The sequence below is a fragment of the Pseudorca crassidens genome, chromosome 8 (assembly GCF_039906515.1).
Source record: "Pseudorca crassidens isolate mPseCra1 chromosome 8, mPseCra1.hap1, whole genome shotgun sequence".
NCBI lineage: Eukaryota > Metazoa > Chordata > Mammalia > Artiodactyla > Delphinidae > Pseudorca > Pseudorca crassidens.
Genome location: NC_090303.1, coordinates 96,155,867 through 96,173,576, shown reverse-complemented (window position 1 = coordinate 96,173,576; position 17,710 = coordinate 96,155,867). Strand labels below are relative to the sequence as shown.

At 49.3% G+C, this 17,710-nt stretch overlaps 1 protein-coding gene across 7 annotated transcripts in view; it reads right to left on the bottom strand.

The window, feature by feature from the left end:
• The window catches only part of ARHGEF5 (Rho guanine nucleotide exchange factor 5), a 46,161-nt gene extending 35,885 nt beyond the window's left edge, over nt 1-10,276 (bottom strand). For all 7 annotated transcript variants that reach the window (XR_010945674.1, XR_010945675.1, XM_067747280.1 and 4 more), the window contains exons 1-2: nt 10,161-10,276; nt 412-3,538 (exon numbers count right to left, since the gene is read on the bottom strand). Coding sequence is in view for 5 of the 7 variants with exons in the window: in XM_067747280.1 (XP_067603381.1) it covers nt 412-3,526 (3,115 nt within the window). In the remaining 2 variants the exon portion in view is untranslated. The remainder of the gene's footprint in view (nt 1-411; nt 3,539-10,160) is intronic.
• Nucleotides 10,277-17,710: the final 7,434 nt, after the last annotated feature.

The window sequence follows — 17,710 nt, the reverse complement described above, 5'->3', positions numbered from 1 at the left end:
AAGCATTTGAGGACAATAGTACCAGGTCTGTCCCCATCCCTCATGTCAGAACATGAACTGGACAAGTAGAAGATGCCTTCTCTTCTACTGGAAGGACATCAAGCAGGTCTTTGTAACTGGAAAGTAGAGGCGGAGTGGGGCGGGGGGAGGTTCAGAACAATCTTGGGGAAAAGAGATACACAATAAAAGCACCCCATGGTTGGGTGATGGATGGAGACAGAGGGGAAGGAGAAGAAAGGGCACCACCGTGAGCTCAGAGAGGGTCTCAAGGACTTTCCCCTGCATTGGGGCTGTGTAGGTGGGTGAGCGAAACCAGCAGGAGGCTGGGGGACAGGAGGCGGATGAGGAAGGAAGGGCTGGAGAGAGCTCGGCCTGACACGAATGTCACCGCGGTCCTTGCCCCTCACTCACCTTTAGGGCCCTCGGGTAGGATGGAGGGTCTGCGCAGGCCCTGCCGGTGCCAGTCCTTGTGCTTACTCGACCCCTCACTAGGGACCCCCACCTGTCCACTGCTGCCCTCTGCTGGTCTCCCTGAGTCCCGTCTGTGAGGCCAGCTGGACGCCTTCTCCAGATGGGGATGGCTGGGCTTCTCTGGCTGCCTTGTTCGGCCTAGATCCGACCTCCTCAGGCCATTGGCTCCTTCCTGGGGGAAGGTCCTTCTGAAAGATCTTCTGGCAGGGACGTCAGGCTCTTCCGAGGTGGGTCCCTGGACCTCCAGAGTCCAGGGGGCGGTCAGGAAAGGGGGACTTACAAGAGCTGTCATGTTACTGAAAGCCATGCCAGGGGTCACTTCACTCTTACTCCTACTGGCGGGAGACGAAGAGTCGGTCGATCTGCCCGTGGCCGGAGGCCAGGAGACACGTCCCGCAGAATGGGGAGTGGAGATGGTCCGCTCTTGACAAACTGGCCTGGTCCTGGCCTGACCCCCTGAATCTCCGAGTCCCCCCTGGGTGAGCCTGCTCCTCTCCCTGGACTTTGGGGGTAACGGTGGTGGTTCAGTAGGAGGGTTCACGACGGGGAGAGGAGCGGGGAGAGGGGGGAGAGGAGCGGGGAGAGGGGGGAGAGGCCTGTAGATCCTGGAGCTCCTCAAAGAAGAAACAGGAGAAGGGTGTGGCTGAGACAAATCGGGAGTTGGGGGTAATGGCTTGTTGTATCTTTGCCTGGGAGAGAAAGAGGTCTGAGTATGGTCGGGGGTGTCCGGGGTAGAGGGCAGGTGTCGGTGCTGCCTTGCCACAAGGGGGTCAGGAACTCGGGGCAGTGGGCCTTTGGGGTGGCCGTGCAGCCCTAAACCTAGGGCCAGCGGAGGATGGCTATACCGTCTCTGCGTGGGGACCACGGCAGAGCGAGGGCCGTCTCCCTCCACCGTAGAGCGGACGCGCCTCTTCTCTGGGGCAGGAGGGGGTGGAGGCTCACGGGTCCCCTCATCTACGGAGACAGTGGGCGGGGAAGGGCCATGGGCAGGAGATCCTGGGGCAAACGCCGAGGGGTGTGTGGAGGCCCACGGCTGGCTGCTTTGGGGGCTGCCGGGCCTTGCTGGGTTTGAGGTCAATCCTTGAGAGTCCTGCCCTGGAGCGGGTAGCGAACTCGAGGATCCCGGAATGATGGTACAGTCCCTTCCGCCTTTCCTGGCCCTTCTTGGGATCACAGAGCCATAGATGGCAGCTTTGGGGGGTCTCTGGGGCAACTCTGAGTGGGAGAAGGAGAGTGATACTCCCGCCAGGTCCCGAGTCGGTTCTGTCCCGTGAGAGCCCGGGAAGGAGTGGCCCCTCCGGTGCTGGGCCGCCCCGGTGCGGTTGCCTGGGGGACCCTGAGGGCTGGCCTGGCCTGCTGAGGGGAGGCCGTGGAGGGCAGCTGCAGGGCTCTCAGAAGCCCCACAGGGAGATGGGCTGTCGGTGGGTCGAGAGGCTCCGGAGGTTTCTGGAGAACATGCAGCAACCCAGGGCTCCCTCCTGGGGAAGGCGACTTGGGGGCCCGCAGAGGATGAGGCAGTCATGCCGGGGGAGACTTCAGGAGGGCTGGGAGGGGCTGACGCTGCTGTCCTTGGAGGGGTCACAGAGACCCCCTCCTCTCCCCGGCTGGATGCTGTCCCCTCCCCCAGCTCAGAGCCCACTCGCGGGTTGCACTGAGCTGTTTCTTGGTCAGGCGACTCCGCGGCAGGAAAGGAATGAGGTAAAGAAGTGAGCTGCTGGGACCGTCCTACTAGCTCCAGGGTAGGAGTCAGAGGTGCAGGGGACGGCTCCTCAGCCCGAGGCTCTGTCTGGGTCCCGGGGATCCTGGCTGTGGGACAACAGGCATCTGGAAACAAGTCACGGGGAGAAGAGACCTCAGGGGCTACCAGCGCCAGTGTGGCAGGAGCATCACGCTCTCCTCCTTCCTCTGTAGGCCTCTCTTCTCCCCCTGCCCCCAGGGTGTCCCCACGCCCACTGCCCACGTCCTCGCTTGACCCTGCCTTCTCCTCCTGCTCCTCTACTGGCATCGCTTTCCCCTGTAGACCCTGATCTTCTTGCTTTCCAGCCACTTTCCCTGATTTCCCCACTAAGCTTTCATTCTCCTCATACTGGGCATCCCTGTTACTCTCCTCTGGCCCCGTCAACTCCCCGCTCTCCTGTTCCCCTTGTTCTAGATCCCTGTGGCCGTGAGCCCTCCAGTCCCGCCCACCAGAACTCAGACCTCCCAGTTCCCCACTATAGCCCTTGCCTTCTCCTTGCTCTGCGAGCAACACATCGTCTTGAATCTGCTGCCGTTTTTGTCTCTGTTCTTCCTCTGTTCCGCTAACCTGCTCTCCCATCAGCTCCCCCGAAAGCCCATCAGAGCAAACATCCTCCCGCAGAGCTCCCTCCCCCTGAAGTCCCCGTCCCTCCAGCTCCTCGGCCGTCTGGAGACACACGGCCCCTTCTCCCTCTGGACTTTCCCGTCTGGTAGGTCCACTTTCCGAGTCCTGCGGCTGGTTGGTCTCCGCAGGGTGCTCTTCACAGCAAGGCCCACATCGGGTCTGGGCAGAGGTGTCTGGGGAAGTTCCCTCCTCTCCTTCGGCTTGTCCAGTTTCCAATATCAAAGAAGGGAGCTCTGGTTTAGATTCCACCTCCACGCTGCTACCCAGTTCACCGGCTATTGAGGCCCTGTCTAGATATTCACCCTGGCTGGGGCAGGCCCAGAGCTCCGGGGGAGCTGGCGGCCTTGCCTGTCTATCCGCTGGGCACTGGGGCCCTGCCTCCTGATGCTCTGGAGTGTCACAGGCCCCAGCCATCAGGCTTTCCTGCTCGGTCTCCACATCTGCAGAGGCTTCGATGGGAAAAGAGGTCATGCTGGCAGTTGCACAGTCATTCACATCCCTTGCATGTCTCTGCTGGGTCTCCAAGAGTCCGTGTCTCTCTGCCCACTGATAGGGTGGGTCCGCGCCCTCTTCAGCTTCAGGCCCCAAGGCAGGGGTCTGCCTGCTTCTCATGGGAGCTGCCAGGACAGTACTGAATTCCACTCTGGCAGGAATGGGGGTCGCCGCTCCGTGTTGGGGCCCCTCAGCTTCCATCAGGGCTGAATCCTAGAGAGGAATAAGAGACAAACTTTCTATCCCCTCTTCTGCTTTTATTTATCAGAGGGACAGACCATAGAGAACAAGTGTGTGATGATTTCTTTGGTGCCATTTACTGTCATTCTTTGAGACAAAAAGTATTTCACAAAATAAGCAATAGCCTCTATAAAACTTGTCACTGATTTATTCCTTTAATAAATATTTACCAAGTGACCCTCTCAGTAGTGAACAAGGCAAACAAAGACTGTGTCCTCATGGAGCCTGCAGTCTTGTGAGAGAGACAGATGATAAACAATTACATTAGGGCACAAGACCGTTGTCAAAGGGTACCAAGCATTCCCAGTGGTCATTACCCTCTAGATTGTATTATGTCGTAGTGTCTCCCTGTCTACTCTCTGGGCACCAAGAGTGACTCAGTTCCGTATAACTCCCAGACACTGTGAGTGACACACCCTAGATCTAAGAGTCCAGAGAGGCAGTGTCTGGAGGGTATCCTCCACCTAAGCTGCAGAGGGGATTAAAACAGGTCTGGCCATTACGGCCAGCATCTGAGGTACTAGAGCATCGTGTAACCTCCTTTACAGAGGGTCTGGATTTCACTCATCTTATTTTCCACAGTGTCTGGCAGAGCCTGTAACTAATTAACAAAAAAATTGTTTTTCAATTATAGAGGCAGCTGTTGGAAAGTGGAACGATAACTAGACTTACTAGATGAGAACCAGAGCAGATACGATGGGTACCCACTTCAATGAGGGCCATCAAACTGTGTACCCCTCACTATCTTACTCTCCCCTTCTCTCCACCAACCGTGTGAACTCTTCTCATTACTGCCCACGTTACTGACCTTCCACCTCTCTTTCTCACCTTGCAAAGAATTTACAAACCAGCGGAGAGGAACTGCTTCAGTTTCTTGCAATTCAGAGAGACCCACACTTCACCGTGTCCACCCTCCCCCTCTGACAATGCAAGAGCATCCCTCCTCTCTAAGTGCCACCTTCTTTAGCCTGCCTTTTCAGGACCTGATGCCGTGGATTATCTCATTCTTTCATACCTTCACCTTCTTTGTTGGAAGCATCCCACCAGAATTTAAGCATGTTCATGTCTTTCTCGTCTTTCCAGTGTGTAAGTGGAATTCTTCACATCTGCGGTCTTCATATCCTCACATCTCACCTACCTCTAGCTGGGCTTCAGTAGCCCCACTCTGCCCATCTCTCCTACAACCTTAACTTGTTAACTCCAAACAAGACTCTAGGGATGCTTATTTTGGTGGTTCTTGCCAGCATGACACTACATTGGACACAAAATTGACATTAGAAGTACTCTTTCTTGTTATTCGTGAGACGTTTTCCTGATGTAACCCCTTAAGTGTTCCCCAATCCTCTACCTGGGTTACTGTGCTCCTCTTTGTAGCACGTATCAACCAGAGTTCACTTTACTTCTCCTCTGTAGCATTTATACAATTACAATTATATAGTTACGTGCGTATTTTGATTTACCATCTATCTCAGACAAGAGGCGGTAAGCTTCACGAGATCAAGAACAATATCTGTCTTGCTCAACTGTCTACACCTAATACACAATACCTGGCCCATACTAAGCACTCAATAAATATTTTTCCATCACAGAATAAAATCCTTATTTCCCTCCTGGCCCGCATTCCCCATATCTAATCAGCCACCAAGTCCTATGGACCCCGCCTCCTGAGTATCCCTCGAGTCCGTCCACTTCTCTCCGTCTCCGCTGCTACAGCCTGGTCCACCCTGCCGCCCTTTCGTACCCAGGCCACTGCACATGGGGCACAGCTGGCCGCTGGCCTCCACACGGCTTCTCTTCCCCTATTTCCCAGGCATTCTCGCCCCAGCTCCTGAGTGATCCTTAAAAGCTCCACTTCTAGTTTAAATTCTTCAGTAGCTTCCTGCTGCCATTGGGATGAAACCCAAATATCCATTGTGGGTTACATGCCCTCCACAACCTGGCTTCCGCCTTCCTCTCCAGCAGACTCATCACCTGTCAACACCTGTCGGTTTTCAGTCCCCTCGGCGCACCTCCCTCTCTCACCTGTAGGCCTTCACATGTGCTGCTTCTCTACTTGGAATCCTACTCTCCTGCTCAGAGAACCCTTTACTTCTTCTCACACTCACTGCACTTGTAGTTACAAATTTAGTGTCTATTTTCTAGGTTAAACCATGAACTTCACGAGAACACAGACACTGCCATATTTAACTGCTCAATCCCCTCTGCCTGGGGCTTACCTGTCCCTCAACAAAGATTCACTGCATGGATAAATGAAGAAAGGAAGAACACAGAGTTAAAAGAGTGTTGTCCAACTTTTAGTTCTACTTTTTCTTGCATCCTGATAATTTTCACACAGTTGTAGAAATCATGTAATTTACTTGAACATCCATTTTCTTACCTTTAGAAAGGGGATAATGCACTCACTTTCCAAGGACTTCTAATAAAGATTAAACACGACAACGTAAAAAATTAAAAAGTGCATTGATACCACTGATGGTAATAGAAATGTCAGGGATTGTAAGTATTGTTGGAGAGAGAGAAAGAGAGAACGTGTAGGAGAGAAATACAGGATTTCTGAGCTGGAAGGACTTTTAGAGACACATAGAAAACTTCGCCTAATTTACAGATGAGGAAACTGAACTCAGATAACCTACACACTTGCTCAAGTTTCCTAAGCAAATGTACAGGTGAACTCAAACCAGGGCCTTCTCACTTCAGTCTACCATAAGCAACCAGAAGTCCAGCTGTTAGAAAGCTGGCCGGTCACTAGTGCAGAGAAGACCCTGGGGGCTTATAGAACTCACAGCTGCACCTGGACTCACACCTTTCCTGTCTGGTCTAGGCTTAAAGCGGAAACCCACTGCCCCAAAGGCCTGCTGTCCTGTGATAGTGCACGTGCATACACACTTGCATAAACATACATACATACACACGCACACTAAACCACCCTTGCAGGGACTTCCCTGGTGGTGCAGTAGTTGAGAGTCCACCTGCCAGTACAGGGGACATGGGTTTGAGCCCTGGTCCAGGAGGATCCCACATGCTGCGGAGCAACGAAGCCCGTGTGCTGCAACTGCTGAGCCTGGGCTCTACAGCCCAGGAGCCACAACTACTGAGCTCACATGCCACAACTACTGAAGCCCACATGCCGCAACTACTGAAGCCTACACACCTAGAGCCCGTGCTCCACAACAAGAGTAGCCCCTGCAATGAGAAGCCTGTGCACCGCAGCGAAGAGCGGCCCCTGCTCACCGCAACTGGAGAAAGCCTGTGCGCAGCAGCGAAGACCCAACGCAGCCAAAATCAATAAAAATAAATAAATAAAATAAAAATAAACCACTCTTGCAGGTTCTACGCAGGAGAGCATGACATCACCACATGGGTACTTCCCTAGCCACCCTGCAGCTGTAGTACGTGACAAGCTCCTGGTCACCTCATAGACACAGATACCCATCTCTATGGGGTAAAGGGCCGTGTCTAACACAAGCGTAATGTGTAGAAGGGCTTTTACGTCCTTTTCCAGTTAATTGACACAGTGTGTGATGTGGCCCCTACATCCAGCCCTAAGTACAAAACACTATAATCACTACAGATGATACTGTTGTGACGTGACCCTGTTTTCCCAACCACATGTTAAATAATATACTTGCTCACCGTAAACACTTTCTGAAACTTGGCTCCCACTTGCCTAAGGAGACCTTGTGATTAAACCCGTAGCCTCCCCTCCCTGGCACGTGTACCGTCCCGGCCCTGTACTCATAGACGCTCTCATGTCCTCAAAACGAGCAGCCTCTAAACACACCAGCGTATTTCTGCTATATTCAGGTTACATCCACAGACAGCATGTGCTACTCGAACGTCTTCAGTTCCACTCTAGTGACACCATGTGTGTCTGTCTCCTGCAACCCCACTGACACTATTTCTAACATTACCTTTACCCTTTTGGAAATACTGGTGGTCACCGGCTCGGCCCCCATGTCCCTACACGTGGTCGGGTCCTATAATCCTATGACAGTCAAGCATTACGAGTCTAGAACATGACAAAGCTAAAGGAAATCTGCAAAACATGGCTTTGCTCACGGAAGGGCATCAGCAGAGAGGTTTGTTTTGCACTTCCCGCTTTGTAAGAGTCACTTCCTCATCGCCTTCTGCACTGGGGGTGAATAATCATTTTTCCCTGAGCACAGGCAAAGACAGAGCATGGTACCACGGTGATCCGGCCTCCCTCCAGACCAGGGTCATTTTTGCATCTGCTGCCCCTGTTCACATGCGACTTCTTTCAAGGCAAAGCTCCAAGTCACCCCATTGACACAGCGTGTGACAGAATTCAATAGTCCCCTTAGAGCCCCCAGTACCTTAGCTCTTGTCCATTTCCAGTCACCAGACATCAGTTTGTATTTCCAAGATATCCCTCCTCCTTGTCTCCCACCCCCATTACACTGCTTCTTCTTCAATCCAGCGTCCAGTGTCATGGTCCACATTTGAGGACCATGCTTCCTGGATTGTCTAGCAGTGTCAGTTTCAAATATTCTCACTTACACCACAAGTCACTGAGATACTCCTGAGGTTACAATACTCCTGCATTTACACTGTATCGCCTATATGCTATTTTAGGAAAATACCCACCAAATCAAAAGAAATGTTCTCATTTTGATTTCAAACATAAGATCACCACATAGATGGATGCCACCATTCACTGTTCCACATTATTGCCCTCAGTGCTACAAAGACATCAAAATAAGAGTAGCTTTCTGGACCGCTAACTGCTAAGACCTGTGTTCTACCCATTTCCGGAAAGCCCTATCATCCGAGTGAAAACTGTAATAAACCTCTATCTACCCCTAATGTCTGAAAATATCACATCATCCACTGCCTTGTAGCCCTGATGGGCTCACACAGACCATCATTAGTGGCAATGCTGAAATATACCCCACAAGCCCACCTGTGGCCCTGGTGCCACCCACACAGATGTGAGTGTGAGTGACCGGTTTGTGTCCTTAACATAGGCCCTGACGGTCACCTTGTCCTGGTCCACCTTGTAGACACTGCACGTGACCAGCTCCTGTTTACTCCACAGACATGGTGAGTGACTCACCCCTGTCTACACCAGATTCTGTAAATCATCTGTTTGGGTTGACACCACTTGAGTGACACTTGAGTAACACTGATCCTGTTCTTGTCCTACCACATAGTGACTGACCACACCAGACACCATGAATGACATGTTCCTGTCTATCCCACACACAGAGCGCTTAATGCAGCGACTGGCAACCCCGGAGAGACCACGTTGTGGACAGCCATGCGCTCTAGGGACCCCTGATCTATAAAGACTCTCGACTATATTTAGAACCACTGTATCCTTTTGATAAGAGGGATTCCTTCCCCCACCTCCTGACTTCTCTCTCTTTCCCACCAAGACAATGACAGACCTTCCTACTGCTGGACAGTCTCACTCAGAATTGACACCCCACATCCTTTCCCCTCCCCAGCCCCCCAAGAATCCCCTCGACGGACATGTCTCCAGTTTCAGGCCCACAGATTGGTCAACGAATGACCCCCATTTTGCCGGGGCCCAGGTGTAGATAAACCAGGAAGTCTGAACAAAGGGCCACATTAGGAGCTGTTTAGCCAGGAGCTGAGATTTCTGGGGTAGCCAAGGATGCAAGACCCAGGACTGCAGTGCGGGAGCAAATGGGGGAAGAAGCTACAAAAGAAAGTCACTCTCCCTCCCTTGTCTGTCAAGAGTCCCAGCCAGAGTTCACTCCTCACTCCTTGCGAGACAGGAGGGCAAATCTGTCTTGGGAATCCCAGATCCAGGAAGGAGAGGAGGGGCCGAGATCTGAGAATCCAGGGGCACCCACCGGGATGGGCTCTCCTAGGACAGTCTTGCTGGAGGGAGGTTATGAATAATGCTCAATACTAGACCTCAGCAGGGTGTTCTAGCACGCCAACTCTGAATAGCTCTCTTCCCACTTCCCCGAGTTCTGAATGCAATGTTGTGATCAACGTGAAGCTTTGGAAGCACTCCCCATATGTGGGGAAACCGGGTGGAGGACAGGGCAGGAGCGGTTTTTACAGGTTAAAGCACCTCGGCTAACAGGGAAGAGCTATGTACTCAGACATACACAGTATGCGAACTCGTAGGAAAATAAGGGAAGGAAGGCCCAGGCCTGGTTAAGAAAACAGGAGGCAACAAAACATCTCCAGGCAGGGAGTACGTCCACAAAGGGAATCTCAGTCATTCCTTATTATAGGGGTTAGCTTTCCCCAGGGCCTAGACTTAGAAGAGCGAGCCCTCATTACCGGCCCGCGGAACACCTAGGGGCAGGGTGCCCGTTTGCAAGGCGGAGACCAGGCCGGAAGCAAATTTTTCCAGGCAAGAACCTTTCGTCCAGCTTCCCTCCTCTTCCAGACCAAGGTACTCGGTCCTACACCCCGAGCTCTGCCTATCTGCCCAGCCCCCCCTTTCCGGAGCCTGCGTCGTCCCCGGACCCAGCCGGGGCTGGCCCCAAGGTGAAGGCCTAGATTCCGGCGCTTCCCGCCACTCCCTGACCTCCGCCGGGGCTCGACAGCCGCCCGCCCGGAGACGGGAGCTGCGGGGGAGGAGGGCACCCACCTGGGAAGTGTCACATGCTGTCCTGGCCCAAGAGTCCCCTCGGGTCCCCGGCGCCGGCCGGCAGTCCCCAGCGCAGGCCCCGGCTGCCCAGCCGCCCCGCCCGGCCGGGAGGGAGGGATCTGGTTCTCTTCGGAAGTTTCAGGTGAGGAAACCAGGGACACACCTTCCTGGAGGAGGGCCGGGGCCCCTCCGCGCCGCAGCCTCATTGGTGTGAAGGGAGCGCCCGCGTCAGAGCTGGGAAGTGCTGGCCGGGCCGGGAGGGGAGCCCGGGGCTGGCGGGACAGCGGCCGGCGGGGGCCACCCGAGGGCGTGGGAGTAGGAGAGCGGAGAGCGGGGCCTCTCCTGGGCCCGGCTAGGTCTCTCACACCTGCCTGGGTGTTTCTTCTCCCCAGTATTTCTTCAGGTCTTTACCTGAGCCGGACCCATGCCGATCTTTCCCCTGTTGATGTTCATCTCTTGGCCAGTCTGTGTCTCTGAACTTCTGAGTTTCTGTGTCCGTCTGTATTTGCATGTGCATCGTCAGACCTCCATGTTAATTTCTCTGCCTTGACGGCTACCTGTCTCTCCCTTTATGAGGAAGGGTGTGTCCTGCTCCCTCTCTGCCTTTCTCCCTGCGCCGGCCCCTCCCTCTTCTCCTTCCTCCCTCTGACTCCCTAAGAGGGCGTCTCTTAGGGCCTGGGAACGTGCATCTCTAAAACAGCGTGTCCAGGTCTTTCCTCCATGCATTATCTGAGTTCATGTCTCCCAAGGTGTGTGTTCCTCCTGCATTCTCCCCAGGACTTGTGTGTGTTTGTACGTAAGTATCTAAGCCTATGTCTCAGGCCTGTGTGTTTTCTCACGCCTATATATATTTTTTTCTGATATTTTCAGGGAAACCTTGTGTTCTCCTGGTCTCTGAGTCCAAGGCTGAGTGGGTCAATCTTTTTTTTTTTTTTCCTGAGTGGGTCAATCTTTATGCCTCTCTGTAGACTTCAAAGAATGCCAAAATATTCTACGCTGCAGACACACACACACGCACAGAGTAAGAATCCCTCATGTAGGGGACAGAGATTTTTGGTATGTTCATTTCACTTAGATCAGCCCCCAACCTCACTCGTTACTCCAGTCAAGTAGATTCTTAACGGGCTTTCTGGCTGTTTTGCTCTTAGGACTGCCATGATCTATAAGCCCAAACAGCTATTCGGTGAGACCATTTCCAGATTACTGTGCCCATTGGCTGCTGCGCTGATCCCAGCTGCGTAGGCCTAAGAGTACTTGGAAGGGGGCTTTAGCGTACAATGTCATTAAGGCAGAATGGTTTCCTTTCCAATAGGGTCCCAAAGCAGCTCTATATTCAAAGAATGCGCTGCTTTGGCTATAGCACTCCAAGGAGTTAAGCCCTCAATAGTCCAGCAGCCTTTAGCCTACTCTGAGCTGCTACGTAAGGCGTGGGAAGCCATGGGGAAAACCAGAAGTAGGAGTTCAGGTACGTAAGGACAGGCCTCACACATGCCATTAGCTCAGCAAGAGGATAAGGGTGGGGAGTGCAGAAAGTCAAAACTTTAAGCTAGAACTGTCTATTTCTCAGTTGCCAGAGAGAATTCAGTCCAGGGTGTGAGAGAGCCCTTGACTTCTAATGGCTGAGCAAAGTAAGCAAACTCCTGATCTTTGGGCAGAAGTGACCGATCTCTGCTGTTTCATACTGCCTCCTGGGAGTGGGTACTGTGGTCACAGGTGCCGGACCTGCCTTCTAAACCACCCTGGCTATCCTTTCTGCTCCACTGTGGCTTCCCTTGGTTCTCCCTCCAGCCCTTTGTTTTCTCTGAACGTGAAGTCTCATAGACTTGAGCTCCTCTCATTCTGCCAGCTCTGACCTATCAGCGTTTTTGTTTTCTTAAGTCACCGCCCCTGATTCAATGATCTTGGGGTCATTGAGAGTTAGGCATACAAGGCTCGACCTGACTTTTCAACTAGTAGTGACATGTAGGAGAGTTAAAACTTACCACTTAGGGAGTTGATCCTTCCCACGGAGCGCCCCTGTCTGCAGGGTGTTTGCATGTGCGAACCGTCTAGCGCCCCAGCCTTCTCTTGCCTTCGCTTTGCACACTGGCGTTCTCTTCTTTCTTCTTTTCCATTTCTTGATGTTTGCTCTTGATGAGTGGGCTTCTGAATCAGGCCTGTCATCCTATACCAAGATCTTGATATCTTATTCGGGCCATTTCCTCTGTAAAGACCAGAGAGGAGAGAGAATGATACAGTAGAAAGAGGATAGGATTTAGATTCAGGTGGGGTGCTTTGGGCCAATTTGAATCCCACCCTCGCCACTTACTTAATGCAAAAATTTGGCATATTAACTTCCTGTCCTTCATCTTCATCTTTCCAGGCCTCATTATCCTGCTGTCTTAAGTGGGGATAGTATCTAATAATCCCTGCCTCACTGGGTTGGTGTGGTGAGTCAGCAAGGTAACGCATAGAATCACCTTAGTACAAGTGTAGAAGGTGACTGGTATGGTCTCCTTTCGTAACAGTGCCTGATAGTTCTGTATGTTGAATGAATAAATGTACAATATCAAGGTGATAAGAGACGGGAAAAGTAAACCCATTCAAAGTAAAGTTATTTTAAAATGAGAGCTGTATTCAGTGGGGGGGAAAAGTAAAAGGTTCTCGTTTGGGGGGACATGTTAATTGCAGACAGTGCCTTTGAGATCCAGCCATGGTGCAGGAAGGACAGAGAACTGTCCTCTGTAGTTCTAGGTATTGGGAGCAAAGGGATTACAGTGACCTTCTTTGAAGCAGGGACTCATCAGAGTTCTCCCTGGGGCTGTCACTGCCCTGACCCGACGCCACCATCCCATGTTACTGGCTGTGTGGCCTCCCACTTGGTTAACTGACCCTCCGCGGATCCAGCGCTAGTTCTTTGAATAGTACTCTGGCCTTTCTGATTCTGCTTTTTACCTGATCCCGTGACCCACCTTTGAACCTTTCTGAAGTGATTTTGAACTCAGTTCTTTTCTTAACTTGGCCAACCATGGTCTATCTTTCTCCTTTAAATCCACCCTGACTTGGCCAGTGTGGTTCTTAACTATCCTGTTCTACTCTGATGAACATGTTTTTCTTTCTCATCCTTGGTTTCCCTTTATGTCTTTCCTCGGTTTCCCTTTATTTCTTTTCTCAACCTTTGTACATTGGTGCCAGCCTAAATGTAATGTAATTTCCTCATTCTTTTTTTCATTCGTTGACTTAATAGTCATTTCTAGAAGTCAATATACAAAAACCAACTCTCTGCCCCCAAAGAGCTCTCAATCCAATGGAGGAGAGAAACAAGTAGCAAATAATGATAGCAGAGTGTGATGAGTATTATGCTGATATCTACACAAAGTGTGACACATAAAAGAGAGAGCACTGCTTGGGGAGCAAGAGAAGCCTTCAAGGATAAGGTGATGTTTGAGTTGACTTGCCTTTAAAAAGTACACTGTTACATGGTGGAGAGGAGGCTAGAGTTAAGGCATACCAACAGTGGGAATGGAATATGCAAAAAGAGAAGCACAAGCACATTCTGTTCAGGGAAGAACAGATAGTGGGCTTAACATGAAGTATGGTAAAGAAATGGCAGAGACAAAAAAAGAAAAAAGAAGTGGTAACTATGTAAGGTGGTGGATGTTAATTAGCTTGACTGTGGTGATCATTTCATAGTGTATATGTATATTGAAACATCAAGTTGTACACCTTAAATATATACAATTTTTATTTGTCAATTATCCTCAATAAAACTGAACAAAATCCTTTAGAGGAGACGCATCTCTGGAAGCATAAGGTCCAAACTCTCAGTAGCTTGTATGGCCTTCAAGACGTTTCATGGCCTGACTTCTCACTCTCCCCAGGTCTCTGGAGGCTCCTAGTTCTTGAAATTTCTCCTATAGGTATATTTTTAACTTGGGCACATATATCATAGGAAAATATATATGCCTCTGCATCTTATTCAATTAAACCTCTTCAAAACGTCTGGGAAATAGTGTCTGAGAGTGACCACATCTTTCCACAGAATGGTTACAGCCTTGGAGAGTGCCAACAGTTATCAGGTGACAGCAGGATCCTATCCCGTATTGCAATAAGCAGTCCCTGGAAGTGCTATTATTCGTATTGTCTTACTTTTTTTGAGTGTTTCATTTGGGAATGTTTCAGAAGTTCTCCCATCCCCAAATGTTGGAAGATAAGGATGGAGATAAAGATGGTGATGATCTCTGTTGGCAAAGAGACTAAAACCAATGAAGCCCATTTAGTGGAGTTCTGGCTCTATCGCAGTGGTTCCCAAACCTGGCAAATCAGCAAAATATTTAGGGAAGATTTTTTTTCTTTGTTATTATTCGTTGGTTTGTTTTTAAGTGTCCCACGTGATTATGATGAGAAGCCAGATTTGGGACTCTTGATATAAAAGCAATGGTTCTTCACCAGAGGCTTTTACCATAATCACCTGATAAGTTTTATGAATTGACTGTTGCCCCAAATCTATGGAGTTTCAATGGCACAGGTTCAAGCGGAACTATTGGAAAACGGCTCCTCGCTGGTTTGGATGCATGACGATAATGGGGACTCTCTGATCTATAGCAATGGTTTTAAAACAGTTTTTATCTGACTTGCTATCAATCAAAATATTTCAACAAGTATCCCCAGTATGTGTTTTATTCATTTGTAAACAATATACATGTACTTCTTTATATTAATGTGAAACAGACATTTTCAATAATGAGATGAAAACAAATATAATGAAAAGTTCTAATATTTTCATCCCATTCTCCCAATAGATCCACTGAGCATCCTGTTGTGTGGACCCCTGATAGAAAGAATGGGATCAGTGCTTCCTTAACTGGACCTCAACTCTTATTTAGATTTTATGATCTCCTGTAGCTGTCTAGAAGCAGAATCACCCCTGCCCAACCCAAGTAAGGCACTCTCACTCAATTATTTCATTCATTCAGTCATCCAACATATATTTCTTGTGTTCCCGTTATGTGAAAGGCATTGAATGAGAGGCTGGGGATATCGTGGTCCACGTGGTCCTTATAATGTCAGCTTATATTACGACAACACATAAACACTAGACAAGTGATTACTTAATAATTACGTTATCATCATCTTAATGGGTACAAAAGGTATATATGTTTAACCTAAGAGAATAACTTTATCTGGAGAGTTGGAGAAATCAATAGTTTGGAAGTAATATTTCAGCTGAACTCTGAAGGATGAATACAAATGAACTAGGAAAAGAGGATGCGAAATAGGGTTTCAGGAGGAGGTAAAGGATTTGAAAACCCTGAGGCGGGAAGGTCATGGGCTCATTTCAGGAACTGAACGAAAGCTAGAGTGTTTCAGATCTAGGGGTCAGGGTGGAGGGAGGGACATAGGCACAAAATGAAACTGATGCTGTGAGTGGAGACCAGAAATTACGGGGGCCTCGGGGACCACATTAAAGATTTCAGTCTTTATCCTGAGGGCAAGGGAAGCCATTGAAGGATCTAAACCAGGGAGATGACAGGGCTAAAAGTGCATCTCAAAATGATCACTTAAGAATATAATAAATGATCTGTAATCTTTCCCTTCTTATCTTTTGACTGTATTTAGGAACCTCTGCTTTTCCATTGCCCTTAGCTTACACTTTCCCTGTTCCTACTTTCTGCAAACTTTTACACAGCCTTCAACATCCAACAGTGAGGTTACTTCCTTGGTGAAGCCGTCCCGCTTCTCTAGTCCAGACTTCCTCACCATTTGGAGCTGATCTCCATGACAGCACTTCCTAGATTTTATTATAATTTACCTGCTTAATTGTTACTTGGGGAGGGCAGGTGCAGGAAGTTGGATTGATTACAATCTTCATGGCGCACGCACTGTGGTCTCTGGTTCCTTTGGTTTGTTCAAGTTTCCTCCTTTGTTTTGCTCATTTACTCCTTTTGTATTAAAAAAAAAACCTCTGTATTGTTTGCGTGGGCATATTTTTAACTTAATTTACATAAATTCTGCTGTGCTATCAATCTTATGATTTTCACTTTTTCCGATCAGAATAAATTTGGAAGGTCTAGTCATTTTTTTGTGTGAACACTTATCCCTTCTATTTTTATTTTCCTTTTGCCCTATTTTCTTCTTCTATCCTCCTTTAATTTTATCTTATATGTGCATATGCATGTGCAAATATATATTTATGAGCCATGTTATATTCTTTTTGGTATGAGAAGTACACACACAGAGATACATACTGATATATACATAAATGTTTATACCAGCTCTTACATTAGCAGGAAGAGGGAGTTAGGGTCCCAAGAATTCCTCTGATGGGGGCTTAAAGTCAAATATTTCTTCTATCATTTATATAAATATGTATTTTATTTTTTTCTCTTATTTAGGAGAAGCTGGAAAAGTGCATTATGTCTTTTGTGTGCGTGAATTTTGTCTTTTTTAGACTAAAATCTCATCATATTATTGAAAGAAAAAGTTGGGTCTTTGTGTATGGCCTCTCCTGATGGCCGTGATAAAAGGCAAAAACTGATAACCACGTGCTGGTTATTTTGAACACAGAGATGATCTTATTAGTTAAACACTGTCTTTCCCTTTTGCTAGTAGAAAGTCATTGGCCTTATTCCTAATCTCAAGCCCTGATGTCTAATTCTGGAAGTATCTTGTTCCCCCTCTCAAAGTCCCCAGGAATTGTCCTTGGGTACAAGTGTACCTCTTCCACCCTAATCCATATTGCCCCATTCTTCTCCCAAATGCAGCCACAACCCCCACAGCTGCACAGCAGTTTTCCATCCTACTCCTAAGAGCAGGCCCATAGTACCCTGGTGTCACCGTGCCCCGAGAGGTCGTGGCAGCAAAGGGAGAGGGGGTGACCAGTCATGTATTGCCGTGTCACAGTTTTGATTGCCAAGGCACAGAAGAGGAGACAGAAAAACGGAGACAAGAATGAAGATGAAGAGAGAGAGAGAGAGAGATGCCATTCACTTCAGCAGAAACATCGTTCTAGTTCCTTATGATACAAATATTCCTGCTTCCGTGGCTCCCTCAAGACAGGGCTACTGGAGCCATTAAAGACGTAGAAGCAAAATATTTAAAAGAGTTAGGAGGACAGTTCAATCCTATCCTTTTTTGATGTTCCAAGAGTTCCAGAGAGCTTGTGATCTAAAAGATCAGACCCCTAGCTCCTAGGTAGTGGCCACGTGGGCTTAGCATCCTCTCGATAGCTCAGGCTACCAAGGTTACTGAGCACTTACTTTAGATCGTCTGTGTTCGTGATATCATCACTGCATAAATTCAAGGGAGGGTGCTCATTGTTGTGGGACATAAAATGGCAACGATGACATGGACTCTGTCCCTGAAGAATTTGGAAAATGTAGATGCAAATGATAACATTCTAAAGCAGGCTCTGGTAAGCCTAAAGAGAGGTAAACATCGATGCCAGGGAAAGTTAAAGGAAAGTGTGATTAAAGTGGTAAGGAAAGGCTCCCCTGAAGAGGTGAGCTGCCCCTGGGTAGAAAGTGTGGGCGGGTGTGGGAGATACGTTCCCATGATGGCTGAAACTCTGC